Source organism: Fundulus heteroclitus, unplaced genomic scaffold, assembly GCF_011125445.2.
Source record: "Fundulus heteroclitus isolate FHET01 unplaced genomic scaffold, MU-UCD_Fhet_4.1 scaffold_46, whole genome shotgun sequence".
Taxonomy (NCBI): domain Eukaryota; kingdom Metazoa; phylum Chordata; class Actinopteri; order Cyprinodontiformes; family Fundulidae; genus Fundulus; species Fundulus heteroclitus.
The window spans coordinates 769,726-786,205 of NW_023396879.1; the positions used below are offsets into that span (position 1 = coordinate 769,726).

The 16,480-nt window shown below is 39.7% G+C and overlaps 2 protein-coding genes across 4 annotated transcripts in view; both read right to left on the minus strand.

The window, feature by feature from the left end:
* Positions 1-4,461: 4,461 nt before the first annotated feature.
* LOC118560614 (gastrula zinc finger protein XlCGF57.1-like) lies at positions 4,462-11,218 on the minus strand. Its single transcript, XM_036131926.1, has 2 exons — positions 11,200-11,218; positions 4,462-6,708 (listed from the first exon to the last, which is right to left on the minus strand). Exon 2 carries the CDS (start codon positions 6,601-6,603, stop codon positions 5,026-5,028), a length of 1,578 nt encoding a protein of 525 aa, XP_035987819.1. The 5' UTR covers positions 6,604-6,708; positions 11,200-11,218; the 3' UTR covers positions 4,462-5,025.
* Positions 11,219-14,597: 3,379 nt separating this feature from the next.
* Positions 14,598-16,480, minus strand: part of LOC110368304 (gastrula zinc finger protein XlCGF57.1) — a 16,195-nt gene continuing 14,312 nt past the window's right edge. For all 3 annotated transcript variants that reach the window (XM_036131918.1, XM_036131917.1, XM_036131919.1), the window contains exon 3: positions 14,598-16,480. This exon is cut by the window's right edge and continues 1,077 nt beyond it. In XM_036131918.1, the coding sequence (XP_035987811.1) occupies positions 15,809-16,480 (672 nt within the window). In that variant the 3' untranslated portion in view covers positions 14,598-15,808.

The window sequence follows — 16,480 nt, forward strand, 5'->3', positions numbered from 1 at the left end:
TTTTATGAAATGTTTATTCAGGTGTGGTGTTCCATCTCTTACCATGGTATAGGACTGGGAAAACGGTCAGTCCGGTTAGAGCACAATCCATGCGGCTGGGCATCCTCACACGGTAGACTTCAACGACTGAGGGCGGTTCCCTCCTTTTTATACTAATAAACAATGTATCAGATGGGAGCGAAAGTGGCCACTTCTCCCTCCCTTCTGAGCTGTCCGTCCCGTTTCCAAAACATGTTTCCCAAACAAAAAAACGTTCCCAGCATCTCAGCAGTGTGTGAAGCAAAATAACCCTAGCTCAGAATACAGCAAATCAAACAAAAAAGGAATACAGAATCAGTTTTTCCCATAACACATTGCCATAGGTTACCACCACAAGTTTAAACAAGTTATAGCAAAATAACACATGTTGTTCTTAGTTTTATGTGAGCAACATAATAACAGGCATGAGCTTATATGTTGCTCTTAGTTTAAAACTAATCAGTTTTTCCCAAAATACATTGTCAAAGAACAAAAATAATTCTTTAATATATCAGTATGGGTCTAACATACAAGTAGAAGGTTTAGATTAAGCTAAAATTTCAGATAGCTCAAAAAGCTCTACTGCTTCTAAACAGTTCAGACACTGCGCAGGTTCTAGAGATTCCTCCAACACTGCCTCACTTACTGAGGATGAGATAATCATGTTTGGGAGGATGCCAATTATTTTATTTTTTAAGGAGTCGATTTTATTTATCAAGAATCCCATTAAATCATTACTGCTAAGAGCTAAGAGAATGGATGGATCAACGGAGCTGTGACTCTGAGTAAGTTTGGCAACTGTACTGAAGAGAAATCTAGGATTATTTTTATTCTCCTCAATTAATGATAATGATTAATACTCTTTTTACACAACAATAGACTGTCTTTCCAGATTAGGTAGGGTTCCTCTTGGTGTGTAGAGCACCATTTTCTCTCAAATTTTCTAACATTGTGCTTGAAGGAACGCAGCTCTGAATTAAACCAGGGAGCCAGCTTCCTTTGAATAATCACCTTCTTTTTCAAGGGAGCTACGTTGTCTAATGCAGAACGCAATGAGGAAGTCACACCGTTAACAAAGACATCTATTTGTGATGGGCATTTCTGCATTGTTGAAGATATTAAAAGGGGGACAGACTCTAAAGTTTGATACAGCAATTTCCGATAAAGATCTACTATAATGGAACCCTCTTTTGGGGTGGAGAATTCAGTTAGATTAAACCCAAATGTTATTAAAAAAATGATCAGATAGGACCGGGTGTCATGCTGCAGCCTTGCTTGCTGCACCATGGACATTTCAGGGCACTATTCACCCTCCATACATCCCAGTCTCCTCTCCACCTCAGTAATCATCTACACCTGTCAGCCTCTAATCAAGCCAGAACTCATCTCACCTGTCATCCTCTCTATTTAAGCTGCCTGCATTCAGTCCTTCCTCGTCGGTTTGTTCTGTTGGTTTCTGTTTTCGCTTGTTGATTTTGCTCATTGCTGCTCACGTCATCTGGTTCTCGTCCAGCCTGAGTTCTCCACCTGTCTGCTGTGATTCTAGTCCTGTGGTCCTGCTCTCACAGTCGTGCAAGTATTCATTCAGTCGTGCTGCTGATCAAGCCTGGTTTCCAAGTCTCCATTCTGTCGTGCTGCTGGTCAAGTCTCCATCCAAGTCTCCATTCTGTCGTGCCACTGGTCTAGCCTGGTTCCAAGTCTCCGTTCTGCTGTGCTTCTGGTTATGCTGCCTACATGCTCTGGTTTCATCCTGCTTGCCAGCTCCAGCCATTAACTGCTTGCTGATCCAGCCTGGTTCTGTCTCTCTGGTCTCCTGCTTCCACTACTCATCATTCAATAAAACTCTCAAACTAAGCTCTGTGTGTGGTTCAGTACACAAATCATGACACCGGGTCGTGAGGAAATACTGTTAATTCTTCACAATCAATGCCATATGTCAGCACAAGGTCTAAAGTATGGAGCCAAGAGTGTGTCGGTTTATGCACATTTTAAGCAAACCAAGTTAATCTAGGATAGTTTTAAAGGCTACACTTAGGTTATCACATTCTGTCAACATGGATGTTGAAATCCCCTACTATAATAACCTTGTCAGTGTTTAACACCAAATCAGATAAGAAGTCTGAAAACTGACTGCTGTGCTGTGGGATCCCTGCTGTGCTGTGGATCCGTTACAAGTCTTCCGTCATTCACATCATGCCTGTCCTCCCGTCTTGGTCTCCGCTCGTCCTGTTCCTGGTTGCTGCGCTGCTGGACTCTGCACCTCCACTCCCGTATTAATGGACTCCTCCGTTGTGTAGCAGCCCAGCTTTTCCGGTCAGACTCTCCGCTGTAAACCTGCCAGCCAGCTTGTGCATCCTTCATCTCCGCCTGGTAACAGACTCTGGTTCATCATGTCATCATCCATTCTTACAATAAACTCTCTAAAGACCAGCTCTGTGTGTGTGTGCTATGTCCGGGTTCATAAAGAAATCATGACGTTACTGTTCTCCAGTTTTGCATTGCGTTGCATTGAAATGACTGTTATTTCAGCTTTTAACTTTCTGTTCTCTCTCTTTTTTCTTCATAGTAGGTACACCTGGTCTGGCGTTCTGTTAACTGTGACATCATCCAGGGAAGACAGATCACCCGCTATTACCATCTAATGTAGAACAGATTACTGGATCAATGTGTGCTTCTGTGCTTTTTTTGTCTCTCTTGTTGAGTCTCTGCTCTGTCTTCTCTAACCCCCAGTGGGTCGAGGCAGATGACCGTTCATACTTAGCCCGGTTCTGCTGGAGGTTTTTCTTTCCCGTTAATGGGGAGTTTTTCTTTCCGCTGTTGCTTCATGCTTGCTCAGTATGAGGGATTGCTGAAAAGCCATGGACAATGCAGACGACTCTCCCTGTAGCTCTACGCTTCTCCAGGAGTGAATGCTGCTTGTCGGGACTTTGATGCAATCAACCGGTTCCCTTATATAGGACATTTTTTACCAATCTCTATAATATGATTGAATTTGACTTTGTAAAGTGCCTTGAGATGACATGTTTCATGAATTGGCGCTATATAAATAAAATTGGATTGATATTTTTCTCTACGTTTTATTTATGACATTCATTGCATTTATCACGTATTTACTCATTGCTATTAAAAAAGGTTTTAAGGTTGGAGTTTATTCAGATATTAAAGTGTTTTTCAGATGATTAACCTTTCTCTCCTGTTACAGAGTAAGACTTTGTGAAGAGAAAAAGTGTCATGATAAAAGTTATTTGTGCAGCACTATCTGCAACTGTGAGGAATTGCTCCTAGCCATTTGTGGTTACTCCTTTCTTTGAGAACTGAAATCTCAATTGTTCTCTGTGACCGAACTGCTATTTTATGAAGTTGAAGGTCACATTGCAGTTCGCTTCCCTGGGAAAAATTAAAAGGGGCGGCAGGGATGCACTTCTGAGCGATGGAAGATAAGTGCCTGGGTGTGTTTCTGTCGTTCTCCTTGCAAGAATAAATTGGCTGTCTGTTCGTTTTGTGTTTTAATTAATGTTTTAGGTGTTTGAACCTGACAACCATGCACGCTAAGATTAAAGTAATTGTAGACTATATCTGGTTGGGAAATTGCTTGAAGGAGGTTTTAAGTTAAGGATGACCGTATTGATCTGGATAAGAACACTAATGGCACTTTGTTGTGTATGGCTAGTTATCTTGAAGGGGTGACTTATTGAACTATGAACAGTTGGCTGCTGATTGCCTGAGCCAAGACCACATCGAAAAGAGCCACCCTGTGAAATCACCTCCTACAAGCAGTGAGACAACATCAAAACCTCATACAAGCCCCAAAAGCTGAGTTTTTATGTAAGCTATTACCACTGAAAACTCTCAACTTTTCTACCTTAAACATTAAAAAATTACAAATTACAAACACATTCTGTACAATTCAACATAAAAATGTTCAGGCTTACAATAGGTAAAAAACAGTAAGTTGAGTTCATGCAGGAATTAAGCAAATATGGGTGCTGTTCACGTCCCCAAGTTTAAACTAAACTCTAAAAGGCATGTTTGTAACAAATCAACCTCAGACATCAGTAAAACTCACTATACATCCACATTTTCTTTATGGAAATAGTTTTTGTCAGGGTGGGTTGAACTATAAACAGTGCTAAAAACCAGTCAGCTTTTATAGTAAAGAAGTTTAACATTTATGAAGGCAAGGCAAATTTATTTGTATAGCACATTTCAGTACAGAGACAATTCAAAGTGGTTTACATGATTAAAATATAAGAAAATAAAACAGAATAAAAGCAACCAGGAATAAAATGTAGAAACAAAATAGAACATGGGAAAATAGAAACTAAAAAACATTAAGAAACAGTTGGAATAAAAAAAACTAATTATATTTCAAAAAACAGTTTATTTAGAACAGTTGAAGGCATTCCTAAACAAATGTGTTTTTACTCTTGATTTAAACTCAGAAATTCAGCACTTTTACAGTTTTCTGGAAGTTTGTTCCAGATAAGTGGAGCATAGAAACTAAATGCTGCTATGAAATTCAAATTAATTTTGTGCTATAAAATTATGAGTATGCAGTTTTATATTTTAGTGTCACATGAGCCCAATCATTTATCCAAATTAACAATGGAAAGACAAAAATGTAATCTCTTAAAACCCGACTCTAATAATCTAACAGTCACTCTAATGATTAAATAACACCAATGAAGATCATCAAATTCTTTATAGTTGTTCAGTAGATATCTCCATCAATCCATGAATAAGCAGAAGTTGGAACTTGTGAATGATTAAACTGACCTGTACGTCGTTTAGCTAATTTACAACAGTCATTGATTTAATATGTATCTGAAGAGTGAGGCATCTTATCACCATGAATTCTCATGTGAACACTTGGATTGCTTTGCTTGAAGAAACATTTTCTACACATCAGACACAGGAAAGGCTTCTCACCTGTAGGTTAGCATGTGATCAGCCAGATGACAACTGTTTCTGGAAGACTTAGCACACGCTTTAGAAGCATACAGCTTCTCATCTGTGAGTTTTCATATGTTGAATCCTACTACTAGAGGAAGTAAAAGATTTATCACACACTTTACAATGATAAGGCTTCTCACCCGTATGAGTTCTTAAGTGTATTATCAGGCTACATTTGAAGGAAAACTCTTTTGCACAAGTTGGACAGGAAAAAGGCTTCTCACCTGTGTGCGTTCTCAGGTGACGAGCTAAATGACTACCAGCGCTGAAAGATTTATCACACATTTCACAAGAGTATGGCTTGTTGCCCATATGATTTCTTATGTGTCTACTCAACCTATATTTAGTGAAAAAACCTTTTGTACAAGTTGGACAGGAAAAAGGCTTCTCACTAGTGTGCATTCTCATGTGACGAGCCAGACTACTACCACAGCTGAAAGATTTATCACACACTTTACAATGATAAGGTTTCTCGCCCGTATGAGTTCTTATGTGAATAATCAGGTTACCTTCTTTGGAAAAACGTTTTGCACACGTTGGACAAGAAAAAGGCTTCTCCCCTGTATGTGTTTTCATGTGACGAGCTAAATAACTACCCAAGCTGAAAGATTTATCACACATTTCACAAGCGTATGGCTTCTCTCCTGTATGAGTTCTTATGTGAATAATCAGGTTACCTTCATTGATAAAACGTTTTGCACATGTTGGACAGGGAAAAGGCTTCTCACCTGTATGCGTTCTTATGTGAATAATTAGGTTACCTTTAGTGGTAAAACGTTTTGCACATGTTTGACAGGAAAAAGGCTTCTCACCTGTGTGTGTTTTCATGTGACGAGCTAAATGACTACCCAAGCTGAAAGATTTATCACACATTTCACAAGCGTACGGCTTCTCACCTGTATGAATTCTTATGTGAACACTCAGGCTACCTTTAGTGGAAAACCCTTTTGCACAAGTTGGACAGGAGAAAGGCTTCTCCCCTGTGTGGGCTCTCATGTGGATATTTAAACGACTTTGTCTGGGGAAACCTTTTCCACAAAGCACACACAGTAAAGATTTCTCTCCTCTATTTTTCCTAATTTGATTAGTCAAACAGCTACACTTGGTGAAACATTTACCACATGCTTCACAAGGTTTATTGGTCTTATGTCTTTTTAGTTTTGAACCATCACTGTGATCTTTGGTTTTCTCTAGTCTCTTTTTACGCTTTAGCTCTACATCTGTGTTTGATCCTGACTCTTCGTGATTATTATCCTGCTGATGCTGCTTCTCACCTTCAGAGGAGTCTGCATTGACAAGTTGGTTCATTTTCTCTTCTGGTTCATTTGTGTCATGTTTTAAATCCAGAGGAGTCACCTTAAAGGTGCCAGCCTCCTGCTTCACTACAAGCTGCTCCTCATCCTCATTACTCCAGAGATCCCCATGTTCCTCTTTAATCTCTACAGGTTCTGGTTCCTCCTTTGTCACGTTCATCTGTTGCAGTTCAGGTTCAACTTGAAATAGTTTGTCACAAGCAGAAAACCCTACAAAGGTTTCTGTCTCCTGCTTAACAAGTTGCTTTTCATCTGGAAAGATACACAGTCCAAGCTGTTCTTCTTTAATTCCTTGAGGTTCTGGTTCTTCCTCTTTCATGTCTTTGGTGTTTGGTTCCTTCAGGTTAATAATGAAGTTCCTCTCTTGGCCACTGGCAGATTGATCAGCAAGAACCTTCCAAGAGAACAAGAGGATTTGAAATGTCTGAGGAATGAAAAATAGAAGAAATTAATTAGATTTACAAAGTAAAGTGTAACTATCGTTCAAACCCAGATAATGTCACTGCCTCCCCATCGACATCCTTAATTGAAGCTCTGATAAAAATGACTCCACACAACTAGGTTAAGGTTACAAAGTGTAGGTTCCACACTAACTCTCCTGTCAAATGGTTCACTACACTTCATCTCTAAATATCTTCCAGGAGGATGTGGGTCTAGGTAGACATGCCCTCCTACATGTGAATGGAAACATTAAAGCTTGGGGTCCTAAAATCACCTCTGACCCATCTTCTTCAAAAACATGTAACCAGCTGCACTCAGACAGAAAATGGTTTCTCTCCCCTCTGGTTAATCAAGGTCAACACTTGCATATTTTCTGTGTGACACTGTAAATGTTTGGGTTTGAGGTGTTTGTGCTACGTCAGCCGATATAATAGTGAAAGGAGGAGGTAGGGCAGACTCAGAGGAGACCAGGGCTGGGAGCAGACGGGGGGGGGGGGGGGGGGGGTGGTGAGGCAGCCTGTGGCCTAGCCAGGTGTAAACTTCTGCAAAGTTCAACAAAACTTTAAACCAGCTCTGACTGGTGAACTGTGGCTCCACCGATCCACATTTTCTTTACTTCCGATACTTTTCTGATACCAGAGCTCTCTTTGCTTTAATGTTATTCTCACCATTTTGTTGATTTGTTTAAAGGCTATAATAAACTCCTTTCTGTGAATATATGTATTCCCCAAAATACAACTTGGGATATGTTTAAACTCACAAAAGAAGTTTAGAAAAACAATGTTCACTGGAAAAATCCTATCCTGAAACTGTGAGAGATCAGAGCTGCTGTAGCTACACCACTCTGTCACAACAGCAAACAGGCTTAAATTGGAGGCAACCAGACTTTTACTCTTTTTTCGCTGAGCACAAGTACAGCTAACGACCAGCACACAGACCAGCTCGCGTTAAGAATGAGCTTTAATTAGAAAAGTTGCACTTATAAAACCCATGTTGCAACTTTTAAATGAAACGTGTTTGCCATACGGTGAGGAGGAGTAGCAAAAAGTCATACCAGCGCTTCATATGGACATTATTTCCTGTAAAGTAAGGCGCTGTATGTGTATTGATTGTTTTCATGTTCATGCATTATTCTCCAAGGCATCGCGCACTAACGCAGCGGTGGCAGGAGGCCAGCTGGAGATCAGACGTCATTTTTTAGATGGTAGGAAAGGAGTTTTATTACGACTTTAAGCGACCACAATTATTAAAAATAACAACAACGTTAATACACAAGTTTAAGAGGCAAAACGAAAGAAAAAGTAAAAAAAATAAAAATAAAAAATTGTCTATGTTCATTAAAAGGCTGCACTTCACAGGTTCTATAAATTCATTAAGTTCTTTATTACGTTCCAGACCAGAGACAATAATACATTAGATCAAGTTTACTGTAACATCCCAGCAGCAAACAAAGCTGCTGTAGCTCCTCACTTTGGTTTATCAGGTCACATCTCTGTGGACCTGATTCCTGCCTACAAGACCTGCAGAACCAGACCGCCGATAAAAACCTTCCAGGTTTGGACAGAAGAGGCTCAGCTCTACAGGACTGATTAGAAATCACTGACTGGGATGTGTATAAAGATGCCGCTGACTTAGAAAGCTACACATCATCTGTGCTTTCCTATATCCACGTCTGCACTGATGCTGTCCTCCACAGAAGGACAATCAGAGGGTTTCCTGACCAGAAAGACAATCAGAGGGTTTCCTGACCAGAAAGACAATCAGAGGGTTTCCTGACCAGAAAGACAATCAGAGGGTTTCCTGACCAGAAAGACAATCAGAGGGTTTCCTGACCAGAAAGACAATCAGAGGGTTTCCTGACCAGAAAGACAATCAGAGGGTTTCCTGACCAGAAAGACAATCAGAGGGTTTCCTGACCAGAAAGACAATCAGAGGGTTTCCTAACCAGAAAGACAATCAGAGGGTTTCCTAACCAGAACCATGGGTGGACAGCTCGGTCCCTGCTGAAGGATGCAGCGCTCAGATCTGGAGACAGAGTGGCCTACAGCAGGGCTAGAAGTGAACTTAAAAAGGTCCAGAAGGCCAAGCAAAGGTACAAGCAGTACATGGAGGACCACTTTAGCAGCAACAATCCATAAAACATGTGGAGAGGCATCAGGAACATCAGGGACTACAAGCACATCAACCAGAGGCTGATAATGACCGACTCTCCCTGACACCTTAAACAACTTCTTTGCACGCTTTGGCTCTCCAAGCAGCAGGGAGCCTGAACATTTCTACAGTATAGAAATGGGCTCTGTATTAGTGTGATGGATTGCTTATTAAGCTTTTTTCCCCCATTGATTGCTTATGGGGCTTGTTTGGGGCTTTTTTCCCCATTGGGTTTTGCTGCCTCCATTTTTCACCGAAAGCAAACTTTACAAATAACGGACATGTCACTTTTTCACAGGATTAAAAACAGATAATCTCCGTAATTATTACTAATCACACGTGGTCCCTTGGTAGAACTAATCCTGTGTGAATAGGGCTTTATTGGGTTATTTAGGACTATGAGCTGTCAGATGAAGCCTGATGAGCCACTCCGAGTATCAGGGGTCTAAGCGGACATTATCAGTTAATTAGATGGAACAAGCTTCAATCTAATTAACCATTAATCAACTATTAACCCTAAATTGATTATTTGCTTGCATCCCTAGTTGAAAGGTTTTCAGAAATACTGAGCAAAAGTCTGGTTTTCTTTTGCTGTTGTGATGACCTGGATAACTGAGAATTGGCACAGGCAAAGGTATTTTTTTAGTGCAATGATTAAATTAATATATACACGAAAATACTTTACATTGAATCTGCAGAGGCAGTGGAGGACAGGATGGGTCCAGTTATATATCAGATTTATTTCCCTCTCTGTAATCCAGGCGGGATCACCGTTAGCTTTGCTCATCATGATTCATTTGCATCGTGGAACCAAAGCATGGCTGATCTTCTCTTTACTCTGACTGCAGCAGGCAGGTTTCAATACGAGGGAAGGCAGAGAGGGAAGTTCACAGCAGCCGCGGTGAAGTTAGTTCTAGGTTGGACGGTGGACATTGGCGCTCCGCGGCTTCAGCTGCGTCTGCCTCCTGTTCTAGCCGATACAGGGAGGCTGATCTGGGGCTGCTGCTCTCTGTCTGCTGGCTGCAGGCATGAAAACGGGTCGGGGCGAAAAAGGTGAGAAGGATTAAACCCCTCCAGGGGGCCGAGGGCATGCTCCCCCAGAAGAAAAGTTTGTATCATTTAATTTAAAAGCACCAATTTAGAGCTCTTTGATAGAATAATCAAGCAAAGTTACGGGACAGTAGGGATGGGTACCTTTCACATTTAAACCGATACAGTACTGATACCTGGGAATCGATACCGGAACTTAGCGGTACCTATTTTCACTACTTTTATGTTGTTAATGGTAGTTTATTAATAAAATCTAATTTTTATTTAGCATATTTATTTCCTAATATATAAGCTTGTATGAGCCTAGAAATTAACCTTATTTAATAATTGATCAACGTTATACACTGCCTGAATCCACAGCACATGAAAGGACAGTTTGAGGCACAGAGTGAACGAGGTGAACACGGGATAGAAGCTGCGTGTGAATAAAATTCAGGGAATTGTTTTAGTGCAACTGTTTCAGAGAAGAAGAAAAAAAACTAGATTTAAAAATATTATATTGTATTCAGCTTTGTAAATCAGGGAGGGATACATTTGCAATGAGGGAACAGAGCGGCTCTCCTCTTTGCTCTGACTACAGGTGAGTTTCAGGAAGAGGCAGCAGCTGCTGTCAGGTGTTTTCTCTACTGCTCATCAGCAAATTGCTTAAATTGTTTGGGACAGTTTGCTTTATTTTCGTGACTACTCTTTACAACCACAGTTAAAAAGCAATGTCTTGTTTTATGACATTTTAATATAGAGTTTTTTCTTCTATTTTTTTTATTATTATTATTATTATTATTATTATTATTATTATTATTATTATTATTACTGTAACTACTTTTTTCAGTTTTTAGATATTTGAGTGAATGGAAGGGTAAGAATAAATTAGAGGACTGTACATAGTTGGATTTCAAATTGAAACGCAAATGTATTTTGTAACAGAAAAGTAGGTTAATGAGTACAATATCAATGAAAGGATTCCAAAAAAGTAAAAAACAAACAAAAAAACTGGACTTTTTTCTCAAGTTTGAAGACGTTTCGCTTCCCATCCAGAAAGCTTTCTTAATTCAAAATCAGCATATGAACAATGAAAAGAACATTCACACCAATTTCTTACCTTCCACAGACTAACATTCCTGCTTTTCTATAAGCAGCACGTCCTGTGACATGACAGAGAAACTAAAAATAAAAGAATGGCTAACGTTAACCTTCATTTGTTAAGTTAGATCTTAATGAAGCCAGGAAGTGTGGTCACTAAAATTTAATGTTAGCTTGAGTCAGTCAACGTTACCTTGAGGCACTCTGCATGAGTGGTACTCTTTAATAAAACAAAATGAAAAAGCAGTTCTCCATTCTTAAAAAAAAGGTTTATTAATACTGTCAATAACTTAAAAGTACTTTATTCAATATTATTTGTACATTTGGGCAGTTGTGTTTTTTTTTTCAGTTTTAACCCACTAACTGAACAATAACGTTAACGTGTCTCCCCCACCGGCGAAAATTAACATAATTTCTTAACTTTCATTAAAAGCTGAGAGGTCTGGTTAAATTGTTGTTAAGTTCATCTTCTTACCGTCAGACTCGCTTTAGTTCCTCGGAGAAAAGCCTCCAAACAGCCCAGAGTCCAATAAGTGTCCAGTGTTCTCAATGAGAAGTCACTTTTTCCCTTTTCCTCTAACAGGAAACTTCTCTGGCCGTTAGCTTCTCAGTTAGCTCTGATGCTAACTGCTCCCTCGCAGGCTGTCGCTTCTTCTAAAACGGTGACAAATAGCGGTTAAGACGAGCTGCACATGCTGTCAGAGTCTAGGAGGCTTTAGCTTTGTCTCTTACCCAGTTCTCTGGTTGGCAGCTTAAGGCCTCACAAGACACGTTTACGGTTTGTTTAGGCCGCATGTAAAGTTGAACAGCGCTTTCTTCTCCTTCTTCTTCTTCGTGGAATTTGTTGGCGGTTGGCACGCAACGAAATAGTGCATTACCACTACCAACTGGTATAGAGTGTGGACCTGAATGGCTACTAATTTATACTGAACAAAACAAGTTACAACCAAATCAACAAAACAAAATCAACTAAACCAAAATGAGATTCAAATCCTCTCAATTACATTAATTGATCTAAGATAATGAAAAATTATTACAAAACACTTATCTCTTGAGATGTTCCTAAGTATTTCTGTTAAATCAAAGTATATTCTTTCCATTTTTTGATTTTGAACCATATCTCCAACAAAATATGTTCTATTGTTTCATTCTCTCTAAAATATTGAATGATAGTTTCCTGTATTATGTTGCTGCATTCCAGTGACGTGCGGTAGGGTTCATAGCTGGTGAGGCCATGACGTCATCAGAGTCAGATTTACAGATACACTCTACAGAGTAGACTCGTTGCAAAGTGCTGAAGGAGACTGATTGAGCCAAATAAATTCACCAAGAGACATGGAAAAAATATTGATTCTTTTATGAAAAAAATAATACTAAATTATTTGTCATTTGATTGGTAACAGTTTATGAGTTATGATGGATTTCTGCAGTTGTAACACATTCTAAAAATATAACACACATTACGCACATTTAATTACAAAAACAAAAAATTAGTAATTATCGCTGTCTTACCTCTACTTGTAAATTAAGTCCATGCGGCGCTCTTTCTGAACAAAACTATCGGTCATTTTCCAGTAAAAGTTCTCTTTATCTTCTTCAGATTTAAAAGTCTCTCAGTCTCAGTGGAGCTCACTGCCAGGGAGGAAAGCCTTCCTTCATCAGTCCTGTTCCGGCTGGATGTTTAGAGTCTTTTCAGTGCTTTGCTGGTTTAGCAAAACTCGCTAATAAAACATCCATGACTTGCTGTGACCATAGACATTATATACTCTTATATTATGTCTATGGCTATGACTCTTGAGCGCCCCCTGCCTAGAGGCCAAGGAACTGCCGGCCTCACCTACAACCCGTTCTTTGCCTTTTATGATCGCCCAGCAGCACGAAAACATGTTACCTGCACACAGTTTGATGACCAAAACACAATTTGTAATCCACATACAGTAAATTGTGGAAAATCAGTTCATAACTGTTTGAACAATTGAATTTATGATCTAGAGACAGGAGATGCATTCACAGAATGGAAGCCAGCGCAGTTAACATGGGATTGCGCAATCCCAGGGGAGGACAAGGTCGCTGCGGCCACCAAGGATTTACATGAAAAATAGTGAAGTCTGCGATTTTAAATAGAATATGATAAAAAATGAGGAAATGACATTAAAAAAAGAACTTTTATTACAAATGACTGAGTGGTTAACGTGGCTCTGCAGCATTGTGTGGACATCGGGGGCAGTTCCTCTGGATTGGCAGAAAGTCGGACCCATTTCCTGTGAGAGTTGGACTCCGCCAAGGTTGCCCTTTGTCACTGATTCTGTTGATAACTTTTATAGACAGAATTTCTGGGCGCAGCCAAGGTGTTGAGGGGATCCGTTTTGGTCCTATTGGCTTCATCAGGGCGTGATCTACAGCTCTCACTGGAGCGGTTCGCAGCCGAGTGTGAAGCGGCCGGGATGAAATGGTCTTAAACCGGAAAAGGGTAGAGTGTCTCCTCCGGGTTGGGGAGGATGTGCTGTGACTTGTTGTGCTCCCGGTTGCACACAGAGGCATTCCAAATCGTCGGATGTACATTTCATTTCTTTATCGAAGGACGAAGAAAGAAATGGATAATTTTACTGAAAAGGATGCAGGCAGACAATCCCAATGGACTGTGGGAGCCATCATACCACGACAGAATTTGCAGTCTACACTTCATCTCCGGTAAATACAACTTAATTTTGCATTAGTCATTGTTCTACTTAAATCATTATATAAATAAAAAATTAGGATATATATTTAAGTCAAGACGTAAATGTTTGTTTCGTAATAATATACGTACATGTACAATGTATGCAAACCCTCTGGCATGAGTCTGTGAAAATGATTAATAAGACAAAAACACCAAAATAATCCTTTCTGAACGATGTTTTTTTTTATTAATTAAATGCTTATTGTGGAATCGTAGTAATTTTCCAATGTTAATTTAAAAGCATGTACTGGGTTAGGCAGGGAAATCTATTGGCCAGCCCCACCAAGATTTTTTTTCACCAGCCGCCACTGAAAACAGCTTTAACATATTTATAACAAGTTCAACAAAGGGTTAACAATAGGTTACATACAAAGATCCCTAAATCTATCCATCCATCCATTTTCCAACAGGTTTATCCCTGTTAGGGGTCACTGGTGTCTATCTCCAGCGTTCACTGGGTGAGAGGCGGGGTACACCTTGGACAGGTCGCCAGTCTGTCGCAGGGCAACACAGAGAAAAACAGGACAAACAACCATTCACGCTCATATTCACACCAAAGGACAATTCAGAGAGGCCAATTAACGTAACAGTCATGTTTTTGGACTGTGGGAGGAACCCGGACATACACACTCCATGCAGAAACACTTGAACCCAGGACGTTCTTGCTGCATGGCAACAATGCTACCCACTGCTCCACTATGCAGCCCCTCAGATCTCTAAATCTAGGTCCTTATTCAAACTAACCCCATATTGAATAAAATTATTTTGAGCTTAGCTACATAGTAATAAGTAGAAACATCCATAGAATCAGCAGGATAATATTCTGTTACAGATAACGTTCAACTGCCAGGCATTGAAAGTTAAGACACATGTTTGAGAATTGCTTTTAATAAACTGAGAAATACTGCTGACTATACATTCATATGTAAGCTAACTTCCATGTAATGATTACATTGCAGAACCTCTAGGATAAGATGAAGGAAATTGTCGACAAGAATATCTGGTTAGGAAATTGCTTGAAGTAGGTTTTAAGTAAAGGATGACAGTAGTGATCTGGATAAGAACACTAATCGTACTCAGTTGTGTTGTGCTAGCTATCTAGAATGGGTGACATTTTGAACTATGAACTGTTGGCTGCTGATTGCCTGAGCCAAGTCCACATCGAAGAGCCGCCCTGTCAAATCACCTCCTAAAAAAGCAGTGAGACAACATCAAGACCTCATACAAGCCACAAAAGCTGAGTTTTTATGTAAGCTATGACCACAGAAAATTAAACTTTTCTACCTTTAACATTCATAAAATTACAAATACATTCTGTACAGTTCAATATAAAAATCTTCAGGGTTACAAGAGGTAAACAAACAGTAATCATGTTGCACTTTTTGAGTTCATGCAGGAATTTAGCAAATGTGGGTGGCGTTCACATCCCTGAGATGAAACTGAACTCTTAAAGGCATGTTTGCAACAAATCAACCTCAGACATCAGTAAAACACACATTACATCCACAGTGAAACATGGTGTTGGCAGCATCATGATCTGGGCTTTTCTTAATGGAAATAGTTTTTGTCAGTGTGGGTTGAACTATAAACAGCGCTTAAAACCAGTCAGCCTTGAGAGTAAAGAAGTTTAACTTTTATGAAGGATGAGTATACAATTGTATATTTGAGTGTCACATGAGCTCAATCATTTATCCAAATGACAAATCTCTAAAACCCGGCTCTAATAATCTAACAGTCATTCTAATGATTAAATAACACACCAAGGGGGATCATCAAGTCTTTCATAGATGTCTCCATCAATCTATGAATAAGCAGAAGTTATAACCTGTGATTTAATGATTAAACTGACCTGTATGTTGTGTTTAGCTAATTTACAACAGTCATTGATTTCAATATGTATCTGAAGAGTGAGGCCTCTTATCAACATGGATTCTCATGTGAACACTTGGATTGCTTTGCTTGAAGAAACATTTTCTGCACATCAGACACAGGAAAGGCTTCTCACCTGTGGGTTAGCATGTGATCAGCCAGATGACAACTGTTTCTGAAAGACTTAGCACACGCTTTAGAAGCATACAGCTTCTCACCTGTGAGTATTCATATGTTGAATCCTACTACTAGAGGAAGTAAAAGATTTATCACACACTTCACAATGATAAGGCTTCTCACCCGTATGAGTTCTTAAGTGTATAATCAGGTTACCTTTCAAGGAAAACTCTTTTGCACAAGTTGGACAGGAAAAAGGCTTCTCGCCTGTGTGTGTTCTCATATGACGAGCTAAATGACTACCAGCGCTGAAAGATTTATCACACATTTCACAAGTGTATAGCTTGTTGCGCATATGATTTCTTATGTGCCTACTCAAGCTATCTTTAGTGAAAAAACCTTTTGTACATGGTGGACAGGAAAAAGGCTTCTCACCTGTGTGCATTCTCATGTGACGAGCCAGACTACTACCACAGCTGAAAGATTTATCACACACTTTACAATGATGAGGCTTCTCGCCCGTATGAGTTCTTATGTGCTGACTCAGTTTATCTTTAGTGGAAAAACTTTTTGCACAAGTTGGACAGGAGAATGGCTTCTCCCCTGTGTGCGTTCTCAGGTGAACAGCTAAATAACTACCAACACTGAAAGATTTATCACACAATCTACAATTATAAGGCTTCTCTCCCGTATGAGTTCTTATGTGAATATTCAGGTAACCTTTAGTGGAAAAACTTTTTGCACAAGTTGGACAGGAGAATGGCTTCTC